Source organism: Octodon degus, unplaced genomic scaffold (assembly GCF_000260255.1).
Source record: "Octodon degus isolate 3935 unplaced genomic scaffold, OctDeg1.0 scaffold00023, whole genome shotgun sequence".
In the NCBI taxonomy this organism is placed as follows: Eukaryota; Metazoa; Chordata; class Mammalia; order Rodentia; family Octodontidae; genus Octodon; species Octodon degus.
In genome coordinates, this window is record NW_004524599.1 from 7,245,870 (window position 1) to 7,268,921 (window position 23,052).

At 39.2% G+C, this 23,052-nt stretch overlaps 1 protein-coding gene across 1 annotated transcript in view; it reads right to left on the reverse strand.

Annotated features, from left to right (window-relative positions):
• Nucleotides 1-1,524: 1,524 nt before the first annotated feature.
• Nucleotides 1,525-23,052, reverse strand: part of Tmem170b (transmembrane protein 170B) — a 36,917-nt gene continuing 15,389 nt past the window's right edge. The window contains exons 2-3 of the mRNA XM_004628360.2: nt 17,032-17,202; nt 1,525-9,017 (exon numbers count right to left, since the gene is read on the reverse strand). Coding sequence (XP_004628417.1) covers nt 8,887-9,017; nt 17,032-17,202 — 302 coding nt within the window. The 3' untranslated portion in view covers nt 1,525-8,886. The remainder of the gene's footprint in view (nt 9,018-17,031; nt 17,203-23,052) is intronic.

Here is a 23,052-nt window from a genome sequence, read left to right on the forward strand (position 1 = left end):
GACTAAGGGATGGAGCTCGGTGGCAGAGCACTTCCCTAGTGTGTTCAAGGGCCTCAGTTCAAGCCCCAGTAACACAAAGTAAAACATTACCAAAAAAGGTCTGCCAGGACGTGCTCCTACAAAGCTGTTTAAGATCCAACCATCTTTCTCAATTTCCTTTCCCTGTTGTTTTGAAACTGAAATGGCCCCAAAGTCATGAGGAAAGGTCCAGTTGTCAGCTGGAACCAGAATCTGGAAGTGGATTAGGGCTCTAACTTCATCAAGTGGATTAATTTATGATGACATCGAAAGTCAATGGCATTACTGGAATAAAATGGAAAAGAAGGTGGGCCCTAGCAGGAAGGAAAAGGTGACAGGCGTGGCCTTGGGAGGCCATCTGCTCCTCGGCTCTCCCTCTCTGGCTTCTCCCTGCCTCCTGGGTCCATGAGGCAGGAGGTAAACAGTTTTCCTCCGCCACGATGCACTGCCTCCCCACAGGCCCAGCAATAGCACAGCCATCAGTGCCGGCACACAGGTTCCAAGTCAGGCTCCCTTCCTGCAGGCTGCTCTGCAGGAAGTCAAGTGGTCACAGTGACAGAAGGCTGCCACTCTCTGGTCCTATCCTGAGTGGCAAGTGTGAAACTCCATGCCATCTCTCTGTAGTCACTGAGCCTCACAGGCTTACTACAAAAACATGTACTTGAAGAACCTAAGATAATAAAACAGAAATCTTCTGTGATCTTGAGATTTAAGATTTGACCAAAAACATTTTAACTTTGTGGTCTAAGAGATGCATTTGGTTGTTTTATAATTCATATGGTGGAATTAAAATGTTATCTAGAAAAAGGAAAATTGAAAGCTGATTAGAGAAAATAAATGTCAGGGTTGATGGACACACAACTTTAGAAGTGAAGCTAGCTTAGTACTCCAGCGGGGTTGCTACTGTCTCTGGGCATTGGCTGTCGGCTCCTCCTTCGGCAGGCAGGACTGCAGCAGTGTAGGTGGACACCAAGCCCCTCCTTCAGAAATGCCTAACAAAAACTCCAAGTATGCATAACTTTGACAGTTCAAATCACAAATAACTTTTCAACACTCTATAATGTTGTCTGGTTTTTGCAAATAGCTCGTCACAGGTGAGACTGTTCTGTAACCAGCGCAGCATGGTGGGGGAAACACAGTCTAGCAGCAGAATGCCCCAGCTCGGCAGTGATGACTGTGTGCTGTGCAGAAATTTCCCACCTCAGATGCACTGTCTACCAAATGGGGCTGAAAGATGTCACTTGAAGGGTTGGCGTCGAAGGATACTCAGGAAATGTCTGCCAGATATGCAGGCACTCAAGAAGTGGTAGAGCATGATTACTACAAGCAACAGCACGCTTAATATAGTACATGGTCAGGACTGGTCCTAGGTCAGCCTAGAAATATGGCCCCATGTGTCTTGAGAGCTCCAAAATCCATAGGAAACTTGACCCAGAACACTAGACAAAAAGGCAGACATTGAATCTACTGAAGTGCAGAAGACGCACCACCAAGAGCCACACACTGTAAAGCTTTCAAAGACAGGTTTATTTATATATAAGTGCATGAAATTGAATACAGAAACTTTATTAAAATACTGTATATTACAAATTTGTAATCCAATAAATTCTGTGTAATGACATTTAAGTGCTGGATTCACTTTTAACAGATGTTTTTTGTGTTATCAACAGAGTTCACCCTGTACATTATAAAGAGAGCCACACATAGGCCTCAGAAATGGCCCACGACCAGACAGCAGATGATACTGATACTAATTGTGCATCTTTTCTTTAAAGCAATGAACTGAAACTCAAATCTTGTCTTGTTAGACCAACTTTTTCATATTCAAAAATAAGTTGCATATGTTTATTGCTGCCCTGTGGGAAAAAAAAACGAGTGGTGAAAGAAATAATTTAAATAAAGACCAACATTTCTAAGGCTAACCTGATACTTACTACAATTAAAATACTTAGAATTCACTGCAAAATGTTCTCCAGGAAATTATGCTATATACACAATGAGATTTGTACATGAATTGGGAAATAAAAAATTGCTTATATAAAATTAAAAATCAATAGTATACAATATTTACAGCTTGTTAGGTATTCTATATAAAGTTTTTTAAATAATCCTTCAAAATTAAACTGTATTATGTAAACATGCAGTACACATACTCATACAGTGTAGCTTATAGTCGTAACAGAGGGAAGTTGTGTTCACATAATGCAGGGTACTTCGTCAAATATGCTTTTGCTTTTTTGTGTTACCCTTCCAATGCTTATTCTTCGTATCTTTAAGCTTCACAGTACATTTAATATATTTCTATAGTAAAAATAAATCCCTGATTAACGTATTTCTAAAGGTTACATAAAGTGTTTGCCCCATACACACTACAATATAAAACTAATTTTGTTCACACTAGGTTCCCTAGTTTACAATAAAACTAAAAATGTAAATGATTGACTACACTTTCCCCCATTTCATACTTTCTTGGAAAAAGGAAAAGATAGAGGAAAATGCCACATCGTGAGAACATAATGAAAGTAGCTGTCATCTGTCCTAGCCCATGGCTAGGTAGCTGATTTGTATCGAATCCTAAGAGGCTAGCCGCCAAGGCCTGTTCTCATGACACCCTTCCCAGACTCAAGCTCCAGCCACAGGGGACGCATACGCAGCCAACTCATCAGTGCCAATCTGACTTCTGCTAGATCCACTTTGCAAAAGTATTGTAGCTTTCAAGGCACTAAGGCATCACTTAGTTTTTTAAAATGGTACTGTGATTTAACCGATTCATCAGTGATCTTTCAATGTCTGCTGGGTAAACTATACAGTTGGTACTCTAATAAAAACATTTTAGCTAGTTAACTTTAAAAAAGTTGCTCTCAAAATGATTGGAGTCAAGGGGTAATACTTATGGTAGGAAATCATACGGATTTTAACAAGTTATAAATTTAAATGTAAAACTACTAGGGAATTTCACATTTGTTCATCTAAACCCGCAGACTCCCTGCGTGTACGTTGGTGAGAGTCAGAGCGCTTTGAATTCCTCCACAGCACAGGCACCCAATACTACAAACACTAAGAAAATGTCAACAATTAGTTCAGCCACGCAGCCAGTACTCAAAGTGACCCATTTTTTTCCTACTCTAACAAGCACCTCAACTTGCTTGCTATGAGAAAACTTAAAAGTGTCCCATCCCAAAGATAGTGATGAGATCAACATACTGTACATTTTTTAAAAAGCTTTTTATCACCAGAATTTTCAAGCAAATATCCATTTAAATAGGGTTTTAAAAGCAGTGATGATTTTTAGTAATTACCAATTCATATTCAGGAAAAAGGTCATAGTCATGAGTTTCATCAGATGATTATGGATTTTTAGTCTCTCTTCCTATACATTTGTGGCATACTGCTTTCTAGTTTCAGTATAGACCTAAAGAATTTCAAGAAAAGAAGACAGTCATATTACTGATGGAAAATATACTGTGTATGAGTGGGGGAGACAACCTAAAGTAAAATATAAGAGCGTCATGCTGTCCTGTCTTTCCTACAGCTATTTAATTGTCAAAGAGATGCTGGCTGCATAACCACAGGTGTTGAAAATTCTCTTCTGAATCAACCAACACTCCAGCTTCTATCAAAAAACCACATGTTTAAACTATAATGTAGGACATCTGTTTGGAGAAGGGGTGCAGGGCTTCACATAAATTGTTAAGTTAGGTCTTAAAATCAAGGAAGAGTTCCTGTGCAAGTTCCACACATGTGCACTGAGTGTGGAGAACGGGAAGAGGACCTCCTAAAGGCAGGGGCGATGACTGCAGTTCATAGCTCACTCCATTCAGAAGCTGGAGTGCTAATTTAATGAAGAATTCATCAGTGCATCACCCTATAACTATGAAGTCAAACTACCTCATATATTAACTACTGTTTCTGCGAAATTCACAGCTATGTTTTGAGATCAATAATTCACAGCAACCTTAGTAATAGAGCATTCTCTGTAACAGGACAAAGATACTCAAATTAAAAGAGCAAACCTATAATCACTCTCTCTCTCTCTTTCATACACGCACACACGCACGCACGCACGCAAAGGACTTCAAGTGCGCGGTGGCCAGGGTGCCCACGAGGAAGGAACACCGAACTGTGCAGATGAGCAGGACATGCTCGCACCCCGCGTGCGGCTCACAGCGGAAAGGAGCTATGTTCTCGCGATGCGAGGAGCTTCATGGGCCCAGCAGCTCCCCACCACGGCTTCTTGTCTTTAAACTTCCCTCGGCAACATCTTGGTGCCACATTTGAAAGTATTAAACTTTTTAATCACATTATGTTCCTTCTGCCTGGAAGACTTTTAAAGAGATGGAGAAATGAAGAGTGATTACCAGAGCATTTGATTACTAGTCCATTTTACTGAGAGCCTCATTCCTGATTATTAAAGGAAACAGAAATTTACCTAGTTGTCCACAATCAAAGTTTAATTCTAATTTCTTCAGTAACTTCATGTCCCTCATATCCTGAAAACTATGTTTAAAGAGATTCTGTGTGAGGCTTTCTGTGAGAAAACTTAGAGCAGGAGAGCAGCCGGCTGGGGATACTTCAGAAGGTGCTCTTAGCATCGTGTTACTTCCTGCATGACAAGATGGGTATATATCTAAAAGAGTATTGCCTCTGGGGTAATACAGGAGGCCCAACAAACCAGCAGCAGGGCCACACCCAGGCCTGGCCCACGGGTAGGATGTGGACACTACCACCCCCGTTTCTAACCGAAGCAGCAGTGTGCTGCAGAGCCGCATGCCCAATGAGGCAGAAGAAGAAAGGGCTGGCTGTGTGGTCGAAGGGCTCCACCTCACTCGCTTCTCCACCTCTTAAACAAGGATAATAATCTGTGTATACCAGAGAGCCAACCAATGTTTTCAGTGAATCGAATCTATAGAAAATAGATAGGAACCGGTGAAGCAGTAGATCGTGGCTGCTTCTATTCTATTCTAACCTGTGCTAAGTGGAGCCCATCACGTAACCCTGACTGCCCAAGCCACGCTGGTCCTACCAATTCCCAAAGTGTACTTAGACAAGTATCTGATTTAAAAAATAAAGGGGTAGAGGGGAGATAAAGGAGTAAGATTACAAGATCACTTTTTTAGTTTTTTTCTTAAATTTATAATTTTAAAAAATTCTGGTGACTATTGATCGTTTACTGTAATTACATATCACTGTGCCATTCATAAATAATTCTCATAACAATGATATAAAGCGTAATAATTTCACAGAATATGAACTGAGGCTCGAAGAGTTAAAGGACTGCTTGGCTCAGAAGGATGGTAAGTGACAGGCTGGATTCTAAGTCTGCGCCTCTAGAGTCGAGCACACTTCACTCTGTCACATCAACAGCATCTCAGCTAGTAAAATTCCATTTAGCGGATGTAATGGGAAAATATGCATAAGGTAGGGGCAGAATCAGAACTGCTAACCAAATCAGGAAGTGAAATACTGTGCCAGCATTTTTTAAGATCTGAAATTGTTTCGCTAGCTCTTAGTGGGCTGGAAGGCAGGAAGCCCATTTGTTCTTACGCAACACAACACTGTATAGCACTGCACACAGTGGGTCTGGAAGAAGTGCTCACAAAACTGAGTTAGCTGGCACCAAGGTGCTGGCATGGGCGCAAGAGCGGCAGCCCCATGTTCCTCTTCTTACCTGGAGGTTCCAGACTCTAACAATATTCACTGATTTTGAAATTATCTCTGTTCCTGTTCTATTTACATCAGAAATAGAAAATAAAGAGGCCAACTTATTCCCTTCCTTTTCTGTCATTTAAAGTACAAACACACCGCATGTGGGTTTGGGGCTCTAGCGGGTAAAATGTATGCAGCAAGTACAAAGACTGCATATTGGGTAACAGATTAACACTGCTTGGTAAACACTAAGATCTAAAATAACAAGCTGCACACAATAAATACACCATAATTCAGAACTTTCCACAGTAACTGACCAAACTGTGCCATGGGTAGTGAGGTGTACTTCCTTTTTTTAAAAAAAAGAAAAAAAAAGTTTTTAAGTACTGCTTGTAGCTTACCTGAGGCCCTCCTGGCTAACTGTGCTCTACTGATATTTCTAATCAGATGTTACTCAATGGCTTTGGGCGTCCAGGAGTTCCTTTTTTGGGGAACTGATCCATTATCAGCAATAGTTTGCTAAACATTTTTAGTGTCAACCACAGAGGATTCCCTCAGTATCTACTTGTACTTGCCATAAAGAAAATTCCCTGCTAACTCACATACAATTTTTAAGAAAGTATAGCCAAATTACATCAATAAGAGCTTTCGTCATGTCCCTAACGAGGGTTTCTCACACCATTACCCCCCGAAAAATTTCCCGGCGTAATGTCAAACATCTTCAAATCTATTCAGAAGACCATTCAACCAAACAAATGTATCAAATTCACTAACACTGAAGTGTTCATTAAACAAAAGCTTTCCAATTGGAGTGTGTATGCACACATATCTCTCTCTGTATGTATATAATGATACATATGTACAGACATATATATCATTTGTATGTACACATATAGGTACATACATTTGTCTCTATAGGAAAGCCATTAACTTTAAAAAACTCAGCATATAAACAGCTATTAAAGCAACTGATAAATTCATACTATACAACTACATTTCAAATATCAAGAGTGACAGATACACAATTTCTCAATGTAAATAACTGAGAGCAGCACAGAAACCAAAAATGTCCATCTAAGTATTTCAGTATACAACACACTCAATTCTTAATGTAAATCAACTTGATACTGGCATAACTGCAGGGCACCCCACACACTATTTATTAACCACTCAATCATAACTTTATCCTAGAATAAAAATAAGAATTCAAATCTCTTTGGTCCATAATTCATATATTCAATGCATCCAAGTTATTTTCTGGATTATGAACCATATGTTCTATATTATCTTACCATGATAACTTTTATAAATAAAAAATAATTGTATGTTAAATATTCAACCTGTACATCTGAAACAATTTCCACATATTATTGGTAACTCTGCTGGAAGAACACAGCCAAAGTAGAGGAAGATCACAATTGGAGTCTATCAGAAAAGGAAAATCAAACTGACTTGAAAAAGTTATATCTAAATTTAATTTGAGGAAACACCAAGAATATAAATAACATATGAAAATAATAATAGGCTTTTGCACCATAAAGAATTAAGCTTAACATTTACCACAAAGATCTATCAGAACACACAGTTGCTTATTTTTTAAAATAAGCTTCTAAGCCACAATACTAATAAACCCCTAACATGGACTGTACTCCTTAACACCTCACTCAGTTGATATACTCATTTTGGTGGAGCTGAAATTTCACAGGATATAAAAGAAACCTACTAAAAAAAGTAAAACCAAGTTAAACAAAAAGGTAGGTTGCTGGGTTGGTTAATGAATTCTCCTTAATGTCTCTGCTGTGGGTCTTCCCTGAAGTTAGCACATTTATAACTGCAACTGGTGCCCAAAAAGTCTCATAGGAGACCCATTCAACCAGGGTTGAATTGTACCTACTTCTTATATTCTTATAAGCAACTGTGCATTACCAAAACTTCTTAAAGAGTGTTATACAAAGGACATTTCCATTGTTAGCAAAAGTGATGAGTCTAGTAAACTTATATCATAACTTCTCAACTTAAAAACTGTTCAGTGTATCAAGAACTCAAAACTGAAATGAATCATATGAGTATATGTTCTGTACTGTGTTGATAGGCTGAAACTGACAATTTTTTAAATTATTTACTATATTCCCCAGTATTAGCAGAATCATGACACTGCCACACAGCCAAAGTAAGACAGTCTATTATTCTTCCTGTGTAACTTACTAGTTATTTATCTACGAATGAAGCTTTTTACTTCCAGAGCCTAATTTAGGCCATTCTGTACATAGTTAATACTCCAGAATGAAAGACAGGTTTGTCAAAAATCAAGATACATGGATAATCCCATTACCATATTAATTATAAAGATAGTATCTCCATGAGATACAGGGCAAAAGCTTTTTTTAGAAGGGACAAAGAATGTAACTTGCATTCCAGACTTTTTTCCTTACAAAGTTTATAACAGAATTTTCAAATTATATTTTATGACACACAAATGACAGTGTGTGAAACAAATTTTTAATTCATATAAACAATATTTATGCATGACGAAAACTATTAAAAGGGTGTTAAGTTAGCGAAAAGTATGCACCCTATAGATCTAATTTGAGTCCTTAAAACAGTTTAGCTAGTCTTCCTCTAAGAAGACTATTATTATAAGTTCAATAACAATAATGCCTAAACATACTAAAACCCTAAATCCCCGAGATGCTCAACATTAAAAACCAAGTAATTTTTCTCACATTAAAAGATTCAGTATTTAGCACTCATACAGGACTGAGCACACAAAACAAAGGCTTACTCAAACTCATGTCAAACATGTTCACAGCACTCATCTATAGCTACACTTGCAAATCATCACATGATCAATGTGAACAAAAAGAAGAGTTTGGCACATGTATCAATTCCTCAAAACGTCCCTGGAACTCAACACAACACTGTTAAGAATGATGATCTGAACGCCAAAGTTAACCTGATGGGCAGCTAAACAAGGTGCTTTTCTTGTGGATTCACGTAGTGTCTAGGTGCACCTTGCCTGGGACGGAGGCACATAAGGTGCAGGGCGGTAGTGCAATCGCTTGAACACCAGAGGGCTGTCTTTCCACACAGCATGAGGTCTTCTTAGGCTTTGACTTGCTCCGGCCACGGTTTTGCACTTCCTTTCCACTTGCCAACAATGCCATCTTCAGGAAATCTGTACATCTGTTTTCTTACGTGAAACAGGACATTCCCTCAGAAACCTCAGAGTGTAGCGAGGATCCTTGAGAAGGAGATGATTAATGTCAATACAGTCTGCCCAACACCCCACACCAGTGCTTCCAAAGGGGCCATGTTCTTTCCAGCGACTCGGTAGATGCCAGCGACCGCTGCACCTGCAGGGAGACAAAACACGCTCACTGTCCACCGGCAGCCACTCAGCATCTGGGTCCAACTAGCAAAGCCAAGGCCCTCGCCGTGCTTTCATGGGGCACATTTGCTGGGCTTCTGTGTGACTGGTACAAGCTGCCTTTACTTCACCACATTTAACCACTTTATTGAAAAACAGCCTTTTTCATTCAACCCAAAGATGTGTATGTATAATACGTGCTGAACATGTAATTCCAAATTTGTTCATAAAATAACCTGAATAAAGAAAGGGAACTGCTAGCTCAGGCTACCTAGAATTAGTCAACAATGCTGTCACTTCAAACTTGCCATACTTACATAAAGTGAAATGTGGTGGTGCTAAAGCTAGACCTGCAGATTCAAATCCGTTTCTGCCACTCAGCAGCTCCTTACCCTGGGCGCTCACCTCACCTCTTCTTCCTTATCTGTCCAACTGCAAAGTGGGTAAGTGTGCAGACTAAGAAAGAAGATAAGATCATAATGGCTTCAACAGCGGCCAACCCTAACACACACTGCACAAATCTTGGCTAGTGGTCCTTGCAGTACATCAGCTACTCAGTCGGTGGTTTACCAGTCAGCAGGTAGTGTCAGGATAACCAGGGAGACAGTTGGAAGAAATAAATTGAGATCTTTGTTTCATACCATTCTCTACAGTGAATTTCAGGTGGATAAAAGAACTAAACACTGAAAATAAAATGATAGTTAAAATATAAGCAAATATGTCTAGGATCCTATGAAATGAGATTATTTTAAAACCACAAAAGCAAAAATTCAAAAGCTTTGACATTACTCCAAAATAGAAAAGTGCTATATATGAAGTGAAATTAATATTACCACCAGCATATACACACACACACACTTGAACAAATACATACGTAATAACTGGGAAGGCATTTGTTTCAATCAAATAAAACCAAAACAATTGCCTATCAGTTGAAAATAGGTAAAGTATGTAAAGTCCATACCACAGAATGCATACGACTTCAAAAGGAAAATACAGGTTTTTATGAGCTGATATAGAACTTAAGATGTACCACTGATGCAACAAAGAAAATAAACACAAAGCAACAAATATTCTCTATCATCATAAACATAAATACATGTATGTATAATATATGTGCATTTGTATGTATGTGTGAAGGTAATGCACAGACAAGTCTAGGGAACACATACGAAGCTCAAGACAGGACCTACTTCTGAGCAGAGCACTGGCTTGAGAGTGCTAAGGCAGCACACGTGCCTCAGGAAGGCGGGGCGGTAATTAGCAGGAAACAGGAGGGTGGGTGGGTGGGAACCCTCTGTACTTTCTGCAAACCTAAAACTGTGAAAATAAAGTACTACTTGAAAACAACACAAAAAGGTTTACATGTAAAATTAGGGATATATTACTTATAAAATTAAAATTAATTTTAAAATCTAATTTCAAAAAGATCTAATTTGCTTAAACTTCGCTGTATATCTAAAAAGCTTTCCTTTTAAAAGCCAAAGTATCTTTTGATCCTATTATTCCCACAAAAATCACTGTATATGATAACAAAGTTCAGTAAACTTGATTTTAAATAGTAGGGAATAACTTTATGTTGGGCAGGGAATAAGTGTATCCCAAATATGAATATGCTACTATTTATCTATTCTGCTGTGTGTCAGTTACCTTACCTGTTGACCTGACTGGATACAGAGGCTCCCAAGGAGGGAGCCAGGTCATGGGTGCCTTACTCTGCACTGAATGAGTCTCCTCAGGTTAAGAGCTGAATGTGCTGCTTGAAGAGAGGTCCCAGGAAGAGGAGGTGGTCACAGGACTGTGCTTTTAGAGAGTGAGTGTCCTCCTAGCCCTTCTGGAAGCTGCTTGCAGCTGTCATTAAGAGAGCAGCTCTGCGTCACCATCCCTCTTCCACCATGATGCTGTGGCTTTGCAGCAGTCATCCACAGACTGAAACCTTGGAATCGTAAGCCAAGTTAGACTACTCCTCCTTCGGAGCTGAAAGTGTCAGGGACGTTGCCCCACCAGGAAAGCTGACCAACATAAACTGCTGCCGACTTGTTTCAATTCTTGACAAGCACAAACACTGCTTCTATGAACTTTCTTGTACCCCTTGCATGCAGAAGCAGTCAAGAGGGTCTCCATGATTCATGGGTAAAAGTAAAACTGCTTAACCCTATGGTATGGGCATGTTCAACGTTAGTAGCCAATCCTACTTGTTTTTCTAAATTAATTGTGTCAACTTAATCATCCTAGTTACTCCATATCCTTAGAAGCAGTCGACGTGGTTAATTTTGTTTGTTTTTTGTTTTTTTGGCCTGGTGGGTAACAGATGCTATCTCTAAAATCATTTATAATTCCCTGATAATGGGATTGAACTTTACTTCCTATATTATTAGCCATCAGGTTCTATAACCTATAAAATGCTCACCCAATTCTGTACCCATTGCTCTACTGGGCTGTCTTTCTTTGTCATTTTTCTCATCATGAGGACAAAGTACCCAACGTCCCACTGAAAGGAGAGGTGTGCACTGGCTCCAGCTGTAGGCCTAGGTCCTGGCTCCAGAGCAAGGTGGCCTGGAACAGGGGTCTGGCGGAGAAGTTGGCGCTCACCTCGTCACATCCAAGAAGCAGACAGGGAGTGGGTGGGAGTGGAGACAACCCTCTCCAGGCCACAGCCTTGCAGCCAGCTCCTCTGACCAGGCCCTACCTCCTACCGGCAAGCTGTCATAACCTCCCCTTCTTCCAAATGCTTCGCCCATTAGCACCCAAGGCAAGGGGGACATTCAGGTATGAAACACAGCATCAGAGGCCATCTAGGGTCCTCCTCCTATGCTTGCACAGCATTTGAGCTAGGAATAGCCTGTGCATCTTTAAATGGTTGGAAAGAGCCTAAAGAATATACTGTGATACATGAAAATTAGATCAAATTTAACTTTCAGTACCCACACGTAATGTTGTATCGGAACTCAGCTGCATGTATGCCTAACCCTGAGCTACCTTTGCAATCCAAAGGTAACACTCACACAGTGAATGAGCCTCTACTTGTTCTTTAGTGACACATTTGCACTGGTCTCAGGAAAATAAGCCTTTATTCTTGACTAAATTAAAAGTGGGATATAAGGGGCCGGGGAGATGGCTCAGTAGAATAAGCGCTTCCCTGGTAAGTGCAAGGGTCTGAGTTCAATCCTCGGTTCCACCAAAAAAAAAAAAAAAAAAAAAAAAAAAAAAAAAAAAAAAAAAGTGGGATATATATGTATATGCATATCTTTAGAGATAAATGGAGGAATTACGTTTCTCACACACTCTGCAATAACATATACACACGCAGGCTGCTCCTACTCTTCCTCCGCTGTGCATGGTCCCACCAGCTGCTGGCCATGGCAGCCCCTTCCACCTCTCTGAAAACCACCAGTGAATTAATACCTTATCTGGATTTTTGTCCTTTGTCACAGTTCTTACATCAACTCCTTCCTTTCCTGCCAACAGCTATAATCCTAGATCAGCTCCATGTCTCAAGCTTAGAAGCTAGTTAATACTTCACAATCCTCCTTCCTTCTTTATTCTTTCCTGCTCGCCTCTCTCCATTCTTCCCTTTATTCTTCCTCATTCTATCATGGTAATAAGGTCCCTGTTCTGAGTTTTCTCTTGGTTCTTTGCCTATATTCTCTGTTCACCTGTAAACTTTCACTCCTATTTTCTATAATAGCTTGCTAAATAGAAACCAAATATTTCTTAAAAATTTGATATCTGTAAACCCCATCTGGGTATGAGGTTTTTGGGAGAAAGGTTCTATAACATTTCTTTTCTTTTCCTTTCTTTCTTTCTTTCTTTTTTTTTTTTTTTTTTTTTTTTTGCGGAACCAGGGATTGAACTCAGGTCCTTGCGCTTGCCAGGGAAGCGCTTATTCTACTGAACCGTCTCCCTGGCCCCTCTATAACATTTCTTTAAAAAGTAATTATTGTTCTATTAATGCTTTCCATAGGCCAACTTTCATATTATATATATTAGAATATGTATAGATATTAATAAAAGTGTTTCATTGTTATAATTCTTTTATCTTTATTACAGAAAGGGTTACTTCTATTATAATCTGTATTTTACTTTTCTGTCTTACTAGTTTACCTGCAATCTATTTATCTCACAGCTGTTTTTTTGTTAGTCTGCCATAAAGACAACTTGCAAAAGTTATAACTGACCATATCAATAAGACTAAATAATATAGTCAAAAAGATGCCAAATATAATAGTTTAAATGTCCAGGAATTAACATAGTCAAATATCTATATCTATATATCTATATATATACATAAATCTTCTGATAAAAATAAAACAAAAATGATCTCAATAAATACATACACATTATATGTTCACTGGTGGCATAATTTCATAAATAAGTGAGTGCCAAATCAACCTCTATATTCAATTACCTCTGAATAAAATATAACTTGTACTTCTTGGTTAACAAGTAGACATATTCTAAAATTTACATAAAATAAGGTCCAAAATTAGCAATTTACCACTAAGAAGAATATGCAGTGTGTTAATTATTGAAACTGTCCTACCGATTTGATTTGAACCTGTCTCATTGATATTTGTTTATCAATAAAATTATGGTAAAAAAAATTAAAAAAATAAAATAAAATAAAAATTAGCTACGTTAAATGTGAGAGGAAAAGTAATAGTAAGGACCTATCCCTGACAGACAGCAAGACTTACTGGCCCATCTGTAACAGAAAAAAAGACCAACAAATCCAAACAGAGTTCACAGAGAACTCTGTGCCTTGTGAGTGTAATGTACAAAAAGATAGCATTATAAAAGCAACGAGGAAATAAGGGAATTTTTAATGTATGGTGTGGTAAAGACTCACTCTGTAGAAGGGGGATCCCACACAGGAGCCTACCTAATTCCAAAGTCAAAGGAAGACCCTGGACTGGGGTAAACTGTGGTCTGTTTTGGCAAGAAAACCTTTTTTTTTTTTTTTTTTTTTTGGCGGAACCAGGGATTGAACTCAGATCCTTGCGTTTGCCAGTCAAGCGCTTATCCTACTGAGCCATCTCCCCAGCCCCCCAAGAAAATGTTCTTATTGGAACAAGCCATGCCTACCCTTTTTGGACCCCTCTCTCTGCTTTTGTGCTGTAGTGGCAGATGTGAATAGTTGTGACAGAGATCACTGGTCCACAAAGTCTGAAATACTTACAATTTGGTCCTTTAGGAAAATGTTTGCTAACTCCTGATCTACATAAATTGAAGAACTTAATATAAAGCTATAACATTAACAGAAGAAAATACATCAGGATATCTTTTGACCTTGTTATTTGAAAGAACTTCTTAAAGCCCTAACTAGATTATTAACCATGAGGGAAAAAAACCTCTTTAAGCTGATTACACTGAAGTAAAGCATTTCTACTCAGTAAATAACACCATGCATGAAAACAACTGATCAAAGATTGAAAGAAGTTATTAACAAAGTAAAAGATCACCAAGAGAACAATCTCTAGTACCTGAGAAACACCAGTAATTTGATAAGAAGGAAATAGCATTAGAAAAAAATCACAAATTTAAAGAAGCAATGGGCAGAAAAGAAAGCCTACATATATAACAAGCACAGGAAGAGAGGCTGTCCCTTTTAGCTCCCCGATAAATGTAAATAAACCAGTAACAAGGTGGTACTTTATGTGTGCAGTCTGCCTGCAACAAAAAAGCTACGGTTCAATGTATGTGGCAAAGAGTTCAGTTTATACCAGTTCTGGCATGAATTATCAATATAAGCCAAAAGGAAAAAGATCACTCTCCTTTGGAAGTGAAATCCTAGAGGCAGTAAATATAGACTCGCACCAAACTGTATTCAATTAGCATTCTGTCGAATATGGATAGTCACAGTTGTCTGTTGAATGAACAGAGAGCTATTTGATATCCTCAGATACTATGGGTGCCTTGGTACTCACAACTTGCATTAAGAACATAAGTACAACTAAATATTCATGTTGGCTAGTTTTAAATCAACTCTTTGCAAATCACAAAATTAGTGAGAAAAAAAATTAAATATTAACATGGGCATAAAATTTTCCTTGAAATTGTGTCAGACACATATATTTAAGGATTTTAAATTAGAACACTGCAGTTTCTAAAATCACTACCTTATTTTATTCTTGACTAAAAGTGGGATATATATATATATATATATATATATATGCATATCTTTAAGAGATAAATGGAGGAATTACATTTCTCACATACTCTGCAATAACATATACACACGCAGGCTGCTCCTACTCTTCCTCCGCTGTGCATGGTCCCACCAGCTGCTGGCCATGGCAGCCCCTTCCACCTCTCTGAAAACCACCAGCGAATTAATACCTTATCTGGATTTTTGTCCTTTGTCACGGTTCTTACATCAACTCCTTCCTTTCCTGCCAACAGCCATAATCCTAGATCAGCTCCATGTCTCAAGCTTAGAAGCTAGGCAATACCTCACAATCCTCCTTCCTTCTTTATTCTTTCCTGCTCGCCTCTCTCCATTCTTCCCTTTATTCTTCCTCATTCCATCTACTGATCTAAACAACACTCTGACCATCTATTATGTTCCAGGTACTGCTTTGTGGCTGAAGGTGTCATGGTGATAAGGTCCCTGTTCTGAGTTTTCTCTTGGTTCTTTACCTATGTTCACATATAAAACAGATTTTCCTATTGAACTGCTCTGTCTCTTCCCCAACCCATTCAAAAATACTGACTTATTTTCCATGGCCTGCAAGATCAAAATCCAAACCTTCTGGCTGGTCTGCCATGATCTGTTAGGATCTAGTTCCATTTTCTCTTTCCAGCTGAATCCCTGAGGCCCCATCATATATATCCTGCACTTCACCTAAACCTGACCTTCATTTAAAACCCTATTACAGAATGAGGCGGTGGTAGGCTAACTGCAGACAGAACAAAAGTGCCTACAAAATTCAATGTCAGAGAGCACAGAGAGTCCAAGTAGCAAATAAACAAAAGCTAAGAAAAGAGACTACTTACTATTTTGCAAAAGTATTTTATGATTGTCATGGCAGTTCTAGGGAACATACCCAGTGACATGGAAACAAGACTTTCCTCTCAAGGCAAGTGATGCCAGTCACTGTGGAACAAGGAAAGGAGGGAGGCCCTCGAACTATGAAGATAGAAGTCTTTCCCTTAATTCTAGGCCAACAATCTACTAAAAGGAAGAAGCCTTTCATGCACAGTCCCAAACAGATGCAGGGACAGTAATGAGCTGTCCAGACATATGGAAGTGGGCCAGAGCAGATGCAGTATAAGCCTCTGTTGCTCAGTGGGGGTACAGAATGAGTAGCACCACAGAGAAGCAGGCAGCTGCTGCACAGCCGTGTAAGAGCACAGCTGTGGCCTTTTATTCTCAACAGGCTACAGCCAAACTCTGCTCAAGTAGCAGCTGCAGAAACCAAGGCTAACTGCGAAAGCAAGGCTGGAGCTGGGGCCCAAGTGCAATGTCAGGAGGAGAAGTCAGGGGAACAGACCCATAGAGCTGCAAGAAAGTGCAAAAGGCAACAGAGGAGAGCACTTGCAGGTTCTCTGTGGACCCTCTAAAGTGACTAAGTTCATGTAGGCCAGAAGGACTCATGTCATAACAATTTGTGTATAAAAGAAATGCATATATTTTGTCGTCATAAGCAGATGACCTACAGGCAATATTTTCACTTTTGAAATCTCAATTATCATATTTTTGTGCCTACCTATCTGCTTGATTAGTGAGTGACTTTAAAAGCAGACAGTACATTCACTGTAGGATAAATTTTCCTACTGAATTCCAGATCTCTCTCTTTCCCACAAAACCCTGCATAATGACAAATATCTGTTCAATGAGTAAATCACCACCTTTACCACAGAGGTGATAGCTGTAAAGTGTTGAGGAATATTCCACATGAAAAATTATACTAATGTTACATTTATAAGATAGTAAGAACAATTATCAACATGGCAAGTACATAAAAACTGTGTCCCTGAATGAAACCAAACCAACTCACTAGTAATCATTGCTCCAGTTACAGAGGCCAGAAAGCCAACGCTGACTGCAATGACGGAGATCACTCTTCCGTGCCTGTGCCTCTGCAGCATCACAAACATCAGCACTCCTGCAGCACCATGGACAAACAGCGAGGAGAAGAGAGCCCAGAGGAAGATCCAGTACCACATCTCTGAAAGGGAAAGCAAAGTGTTATCAGTCCACTGAGATCCACTTAGAAAATCCAGTTAACAAACAGGGAGCGCTTCTGATTGAGATTCAGGTAAGGTTAGAAGAGGCCTACGACAGCACCTGACATGAGGTGGCATTAAGTAGGTCGTATCAGTCATCATCACCACTAGTGCTCCAAGGAAAAATTCTCTGCACAGTATCAGAAGGCTAAAGCCACATTCTGATTTCCTCTGGGAGTCCCCACTACATAGCTATCTCCATCCCTCAGCTCCTACATCCAACAACTTCTTGGAATTAATTATAAAACTTAATTTATTTGCTTTTGATATAAACTGTAAAAATTTTTTACATGAGGCTGGGTATGGTGGCTCACACCTGGAACCCCAGCACTTTCGAGGCTGAGGTAGGAGATCACTGTGAGGTTGAGGCCAGGCTGGGGATCAGTCAATGATTTTATCTGTTATGACTAAGAATTTCATGGAAGTTCCCTTGTCACCCTCAACCAAACACACCACAGGCGTTTTGACTTGTTTTCCCTCTGGTTATCCTAATAGTTCTTCCCCAGAACTTTTCCAGCTACATGCTTTCATTCAGTTTGTGCACCAACTGTTCGTTGATGTTTCAGTTCACAAACAGTGGACAAGCACTACTTTTGCTGTCTCTCTAGCATTTATTCTGCTTTTTAGGTACCCACCTGTTGCCCAGTCAGCCCACAGATTTCCTTACACCCCATATAGACTCCCTTTCCCTGGCTGTCCTTGTGATGTAAAATAAGCCAGCAATTATTCCATGCTGGGCCAATCATTCTCTTCCCATGAAAATTCTGGATTGGGACCACCTAGGTTTCCTTGACCTTTATATAGCTGAAGCAGAAGCTGTTGCTTCATTATGCTGTGAAAGTCACAGTGCAGAAAACTAGATCCACCGAAGACCAGTGACAACCAAATGCCATATTCCAGTGATTGAGACCTGTTACATTAAAAAATCCCCCCTTTTATTGAATCAAGGTAGGTAAGGTTTCTGTTATTTAACTGAAAGAGCCTACTCCAAAAATGTGCAGCTGTTCCCTGAGGCTCATTCTTGCTATACATACAAACTATAGTGCACACTATCCCATCTGCCATGGCTGCTAAGGAGTTCGTACGTCCAGTGTAACAGTCAGTAAAATAGTCATTCAATAAGTGAGCATAGAAATAAATTAATTAAAACGAACTTATCCAAATATCATTAAGGTATGAATATATATTGTTTGTAGGAATTTAAAATGGTGCAGCTGCTATGAAAAAGTGCGACAATTCCTCAAAAAACACCTAAAAAATAGAATTCTCATATGATCTAACACTTTCACTTCTGGTTATCTACCCCCCAAAATGAATCTCTAAGAGACAGAGCATAACCATGCTCCTAACAGCATTATTTGCAATAGCTAACAGACAGGAGTAACCCAAGAGTCCCTCTACAGATGGAGAAACAAAACATCATATATATATATATATATATATATATATATATATATGAAAGTTTCCCAGTTTTAAAAGGAAAAAAAAGTCTCTCAGTGCTACAACATGGAAGATACCTTGAGGAAAGTATGCTTAGTGAAATACAACAGTCACAAAAGGCCTAATGCTATGATTCTGCTTATATGACGTACCCGAATAGTCAAATTTATAGAAACAGAAAGAGTACTAATAGTGTTTGGACAGGATATAATGTCTGCATCTTGTACTAAGAATAACCACTATGAAGACAACAATATGCAATGTATTAATTACATTAATACATGGAAACTGTCCTACTGTTTTGAAACTGTCTCATTGCTATTTGTTTCTCAATAAAATTAATAAAAAGTAGAAAAAAAAAAAAAAAAGAGTACTGGCTTCCAGGGGCTGGGGAGGTGAGAATGGGGCCTGTTGGGTCTAATAGGGACAGAGTTTCAGTTTTGCAAGCTTTAAAGGATCTGGAGATCTAGTGCAAAACAATGAGAATATTCTCAATACTTACCAAGCTATACACTTAAAATGGTAACTTTTACATGTTGTGGTATAAAAAGGAATATATTTAATTTTTGTCTCCAGTTTCCAGCACACAACTCCTAAAAGCCTTACAATTTTCTGATAGTCTGAAGTGTTCTTATTGTTTCTAAAGAGTCTCTTCTGATTATACTTGTGTTTATGCTAACGAAGTGACAGGGTAGGGTTCCTTCAGGGGGACTGGTCAGCAAAAATACCCTTTGAATGCAGGGCTAGAACTCAGACTATCAGCTCAGGAAGGAAGAAGGGGCTGGAGGGTAAGCCTATGAAAACTGAGGACCATCAAGTGTGATGGGCTCTGGGTCACTCAGCACACTTCAGGCAGTAGGAGGAATGTGTTCCTGGAAGACGTGAAATCACCAGTATTCCCGTTCCCCTCAATGCTTGTCCCATGCATGTCTTTCCCCTGGTGAGGTCTGAGTTGTGTCTTTCATAATAAACTGGTAAGAACAGCAAATGTTCTCCTGACTTCTGAGAGCTGTTAAGAGAAAATTTTCAAACCCCATGGGGAGGAGCACTGGAATTGTGATTTACAGAGATCCAGAGTAGACGGGTATCTGCAGCATAGGCGGTCCTCTTGGACTGCGCCCCAACTTGTGGAATCTGATGACTGAATGAACCCAGTACACCCAACGGGTGTTCTGGAGAACTGCCTGGAGTGGAAAAGTACGTATCTGGTCATTGACCTATTCCATATGAGGGCAGAGGAAACCTTGCGTGGGCTTCATCATGTATGAGGGTTTTTAAACCACCATTTAAATATGAAAAAAAAATGTAAAGCATGAATATAGTTCTTTAAGTCAAGACCATATTGAAAGAAAGTTAACAACGAAAACTGTCCTTAAAACAAGAGAGGTATCAGAAATGGGCAGCATAAGAGAGCTTTGGGGCAGTGGACCGCTGTGCAGCAAAGCTGGGGCAGTGTGTACACAGAACTGTCAGAGCCAGACACACCAGGAGTGCACATGCACGGCACTGCTGCGAAGGCAGAGTAAGGACCGTGGCTGCACCCACATCAGTATCCTCGTTCTGATGTTACACTGTGGTGTTTCAAGGAATTCCCACTGGGTAAACTGGATAAATGGTATGCAAGCTACAATTACTTCAAAATAAAAATGTTAATTTTTAAAAAGGAGGAAATACAGAGAATGCATTTTAAAAATCAATTTGAGAATGAACTTAAATAATATGAAGTCATTTCAAAGAACAGATATCTGGGACCAGGAAGATAGCTCGATGGTCTAAGCGCCTGTCTGGCAAGCTCAAGGTCTCAAGCTCAGTCCTCAGTACCATATGCCGTGTTGGCCCTGAAACCTGGCATGGTGGTACACACCTGCAATGCCAGCACTGGGGAGCTCAGACAGGAGGATCACTAGGAGTCTGAACTGTATAGCGGGACCCGGTATCAAAAAGAAAAAAATGATAAAAGGAAGAGACATCTGATCTATTTATTTTACAATGTGTATTAAAATGCCATGCAGACTCTTTGAAAGTGTAAGATTTAGACACTGGTGATGATAGAAAACAGACAAAGCTTGACTTTTCGGGGGTTTTCTCTTCCAACTTTCAGAGAAATGTGCTTTCCCATCAGGCTGTCACTTCCAAATAGCTTCAATTTACAATAAATGCATTAAAAATTTAAAAACTTAACTGCTCAAAAGATAGCTGTATATTAAAAGACACACTTTCCCTAAGTGAAACTAATGAAATGAGAATACAAGAATACGATAGTATAAAGGGTGAGGGGAGAGATTTTCATTGTGGAGTTCTTTCCAAGTCTTACTCTGAAGCTAGGAAAGACACTTAAGAGCCTGGCACTCTTCAGTAAGAGAAGTCAAAAAATTTGCCTTGTATCCCAAGCCTGCTTAGGAAAGCTTAAAAGATCTACCTCCTGCACAAGGACTTTTGTTTGTTGTTCCTATAATATAACAGGGCATAATTTCTTGACTGTATTTAACACTAGGAACCAGGCATTATCTGACATCATAAAAAGTGGTACTGTTTGCCTACTGAATATATTATTATGGACCTCAACAATAAACAACCTAGTAACAAGGAAAAGTATATTTTAAGTTTAATATTTTATAAAGGTCCAAGACTGAAAAAACCACACAACTAAGATGGAATCCTAAGTGATGATTAGTCCAAACTGTCTTCTAAGCAGACTGACTGTAGAACTAATGACACCAAATTCAGGATTATTTTCAGGGTTTTTACTCTTTTTTAAAAGTACATTATACTTTTTATCATGAAAAAAAATTGAACTCTGCTGAGAATATTTAGTTAAGCTAGGCTTCATTTTACCACCATTATTTTGAAAGACCCACTAGGTCAATGAAACCTGCTAGAGCCATCAGGACTTCCAGAGGTTCTGACCTCTCTGGGTAAGCAAGTCTTTCTGAGGATCTGCTCACACCTGGAATCACATAAAACCTACGGTTGGTTCAGAAGAAGAGAACTGTAGGACTATGCAGAAGAAGAACAGGTGTCCAGGAGAAGAAGTGGCTGCTAAGAGGGCAAGAGGGCCTTGTCTCACTAATTTGGATTCACTGAAAACTGTATTTCTAGGATTGACTCAATTAAAGAATTTGTCCTTTGATAATTATACTAAAATCTATTAAACCCAAAAGCTAAAGCATTGTATTAGTTAACAGGAAGTTTTTGTGATATGTGCAGGAAAAGGAAATTGAAAGCATTATTTCCAAACTGATTCTGCTATATAAATTCAAACAAATATGAATGCCACATATCAAGAGGATCTCATCTCATAGTCTTGCACTTTGCTTTACATTTTTTCCCAAAGAATTTTATGTTTGGGTATGCACAATGAGAGGTGACAAGAAATGGAAGCTGGGATCACTATGGGTTAACCTTAACATGTTACAAACAAAAGAGATGTTGAATGTTACTAAATACAGCTCAAGAATCAGAGAGACTATGAGAATCACGCAGCCCTTCGCATTCCAAAATAGGTAGCAATTTGGGCATAACTGTCACTAACAATGTCCAAGTAACCAACACCTAGTTGATGGGTATTACCTATAATACTCAAAATTCTACATCCCTCTCCAGAACACAGACAAGATGCTACTTGAATTTACAGTTAAAATAGGACTTTTCAATTCGCCAGTAACGATTTGGATCATCAAGCAAGATCCAGTTGAGAGCAAGACTTGCTAGCTTGAGACAAGAAACGCTGACTGTCGAATCAATGGCAGAATTGGAAGAACCTGACCCAACTGCCTGGCTTACACAGGTAAAGTGAATAGCAAAGGCCCATGATGTCCTCTTCCTGCCCACAACCCACCTAGTCCAAGTCTCTCAAAGTTTGGCAACAATAAAGAAAGGAGACTACAGGATGACTTTGCCAGTGCTAAACAAAACATTTTAAAAATGAAATACACAAAGTAACAGATATTGTACAGTACCTCTTGCATATAATCCCTTTAATCCACAGAATAAAATATGCCTCTTCCTGGGCCTATCACATAAAACCTTCTTTCACTTGTAAAGCTACCTATAATTTCCATTTTAAGCTAATTTTGCCAGGGCTTTTACAGTGTGTTTGTTTATTTTTCGGTAAGATAGTAAGAGAGTTATTATGATTTGTTCAAGCCTCCAAACAATGCTAGAAATAGTTCTGTTCCCAATCTACAATGCGCTTCAGCCATGGTTACAAAGTCACAAATTATCTTCTGTGCTTTTGTTTTTAATCTCTGAACAAATATAGTTACAAGAGGGGCTGGGGAGATGGCTCAGTGGAATAAAGCGCTCCCCTGGCAAGCGTAAGGGCCTGAGTTCAATCCCTGGTTCCACAAAAA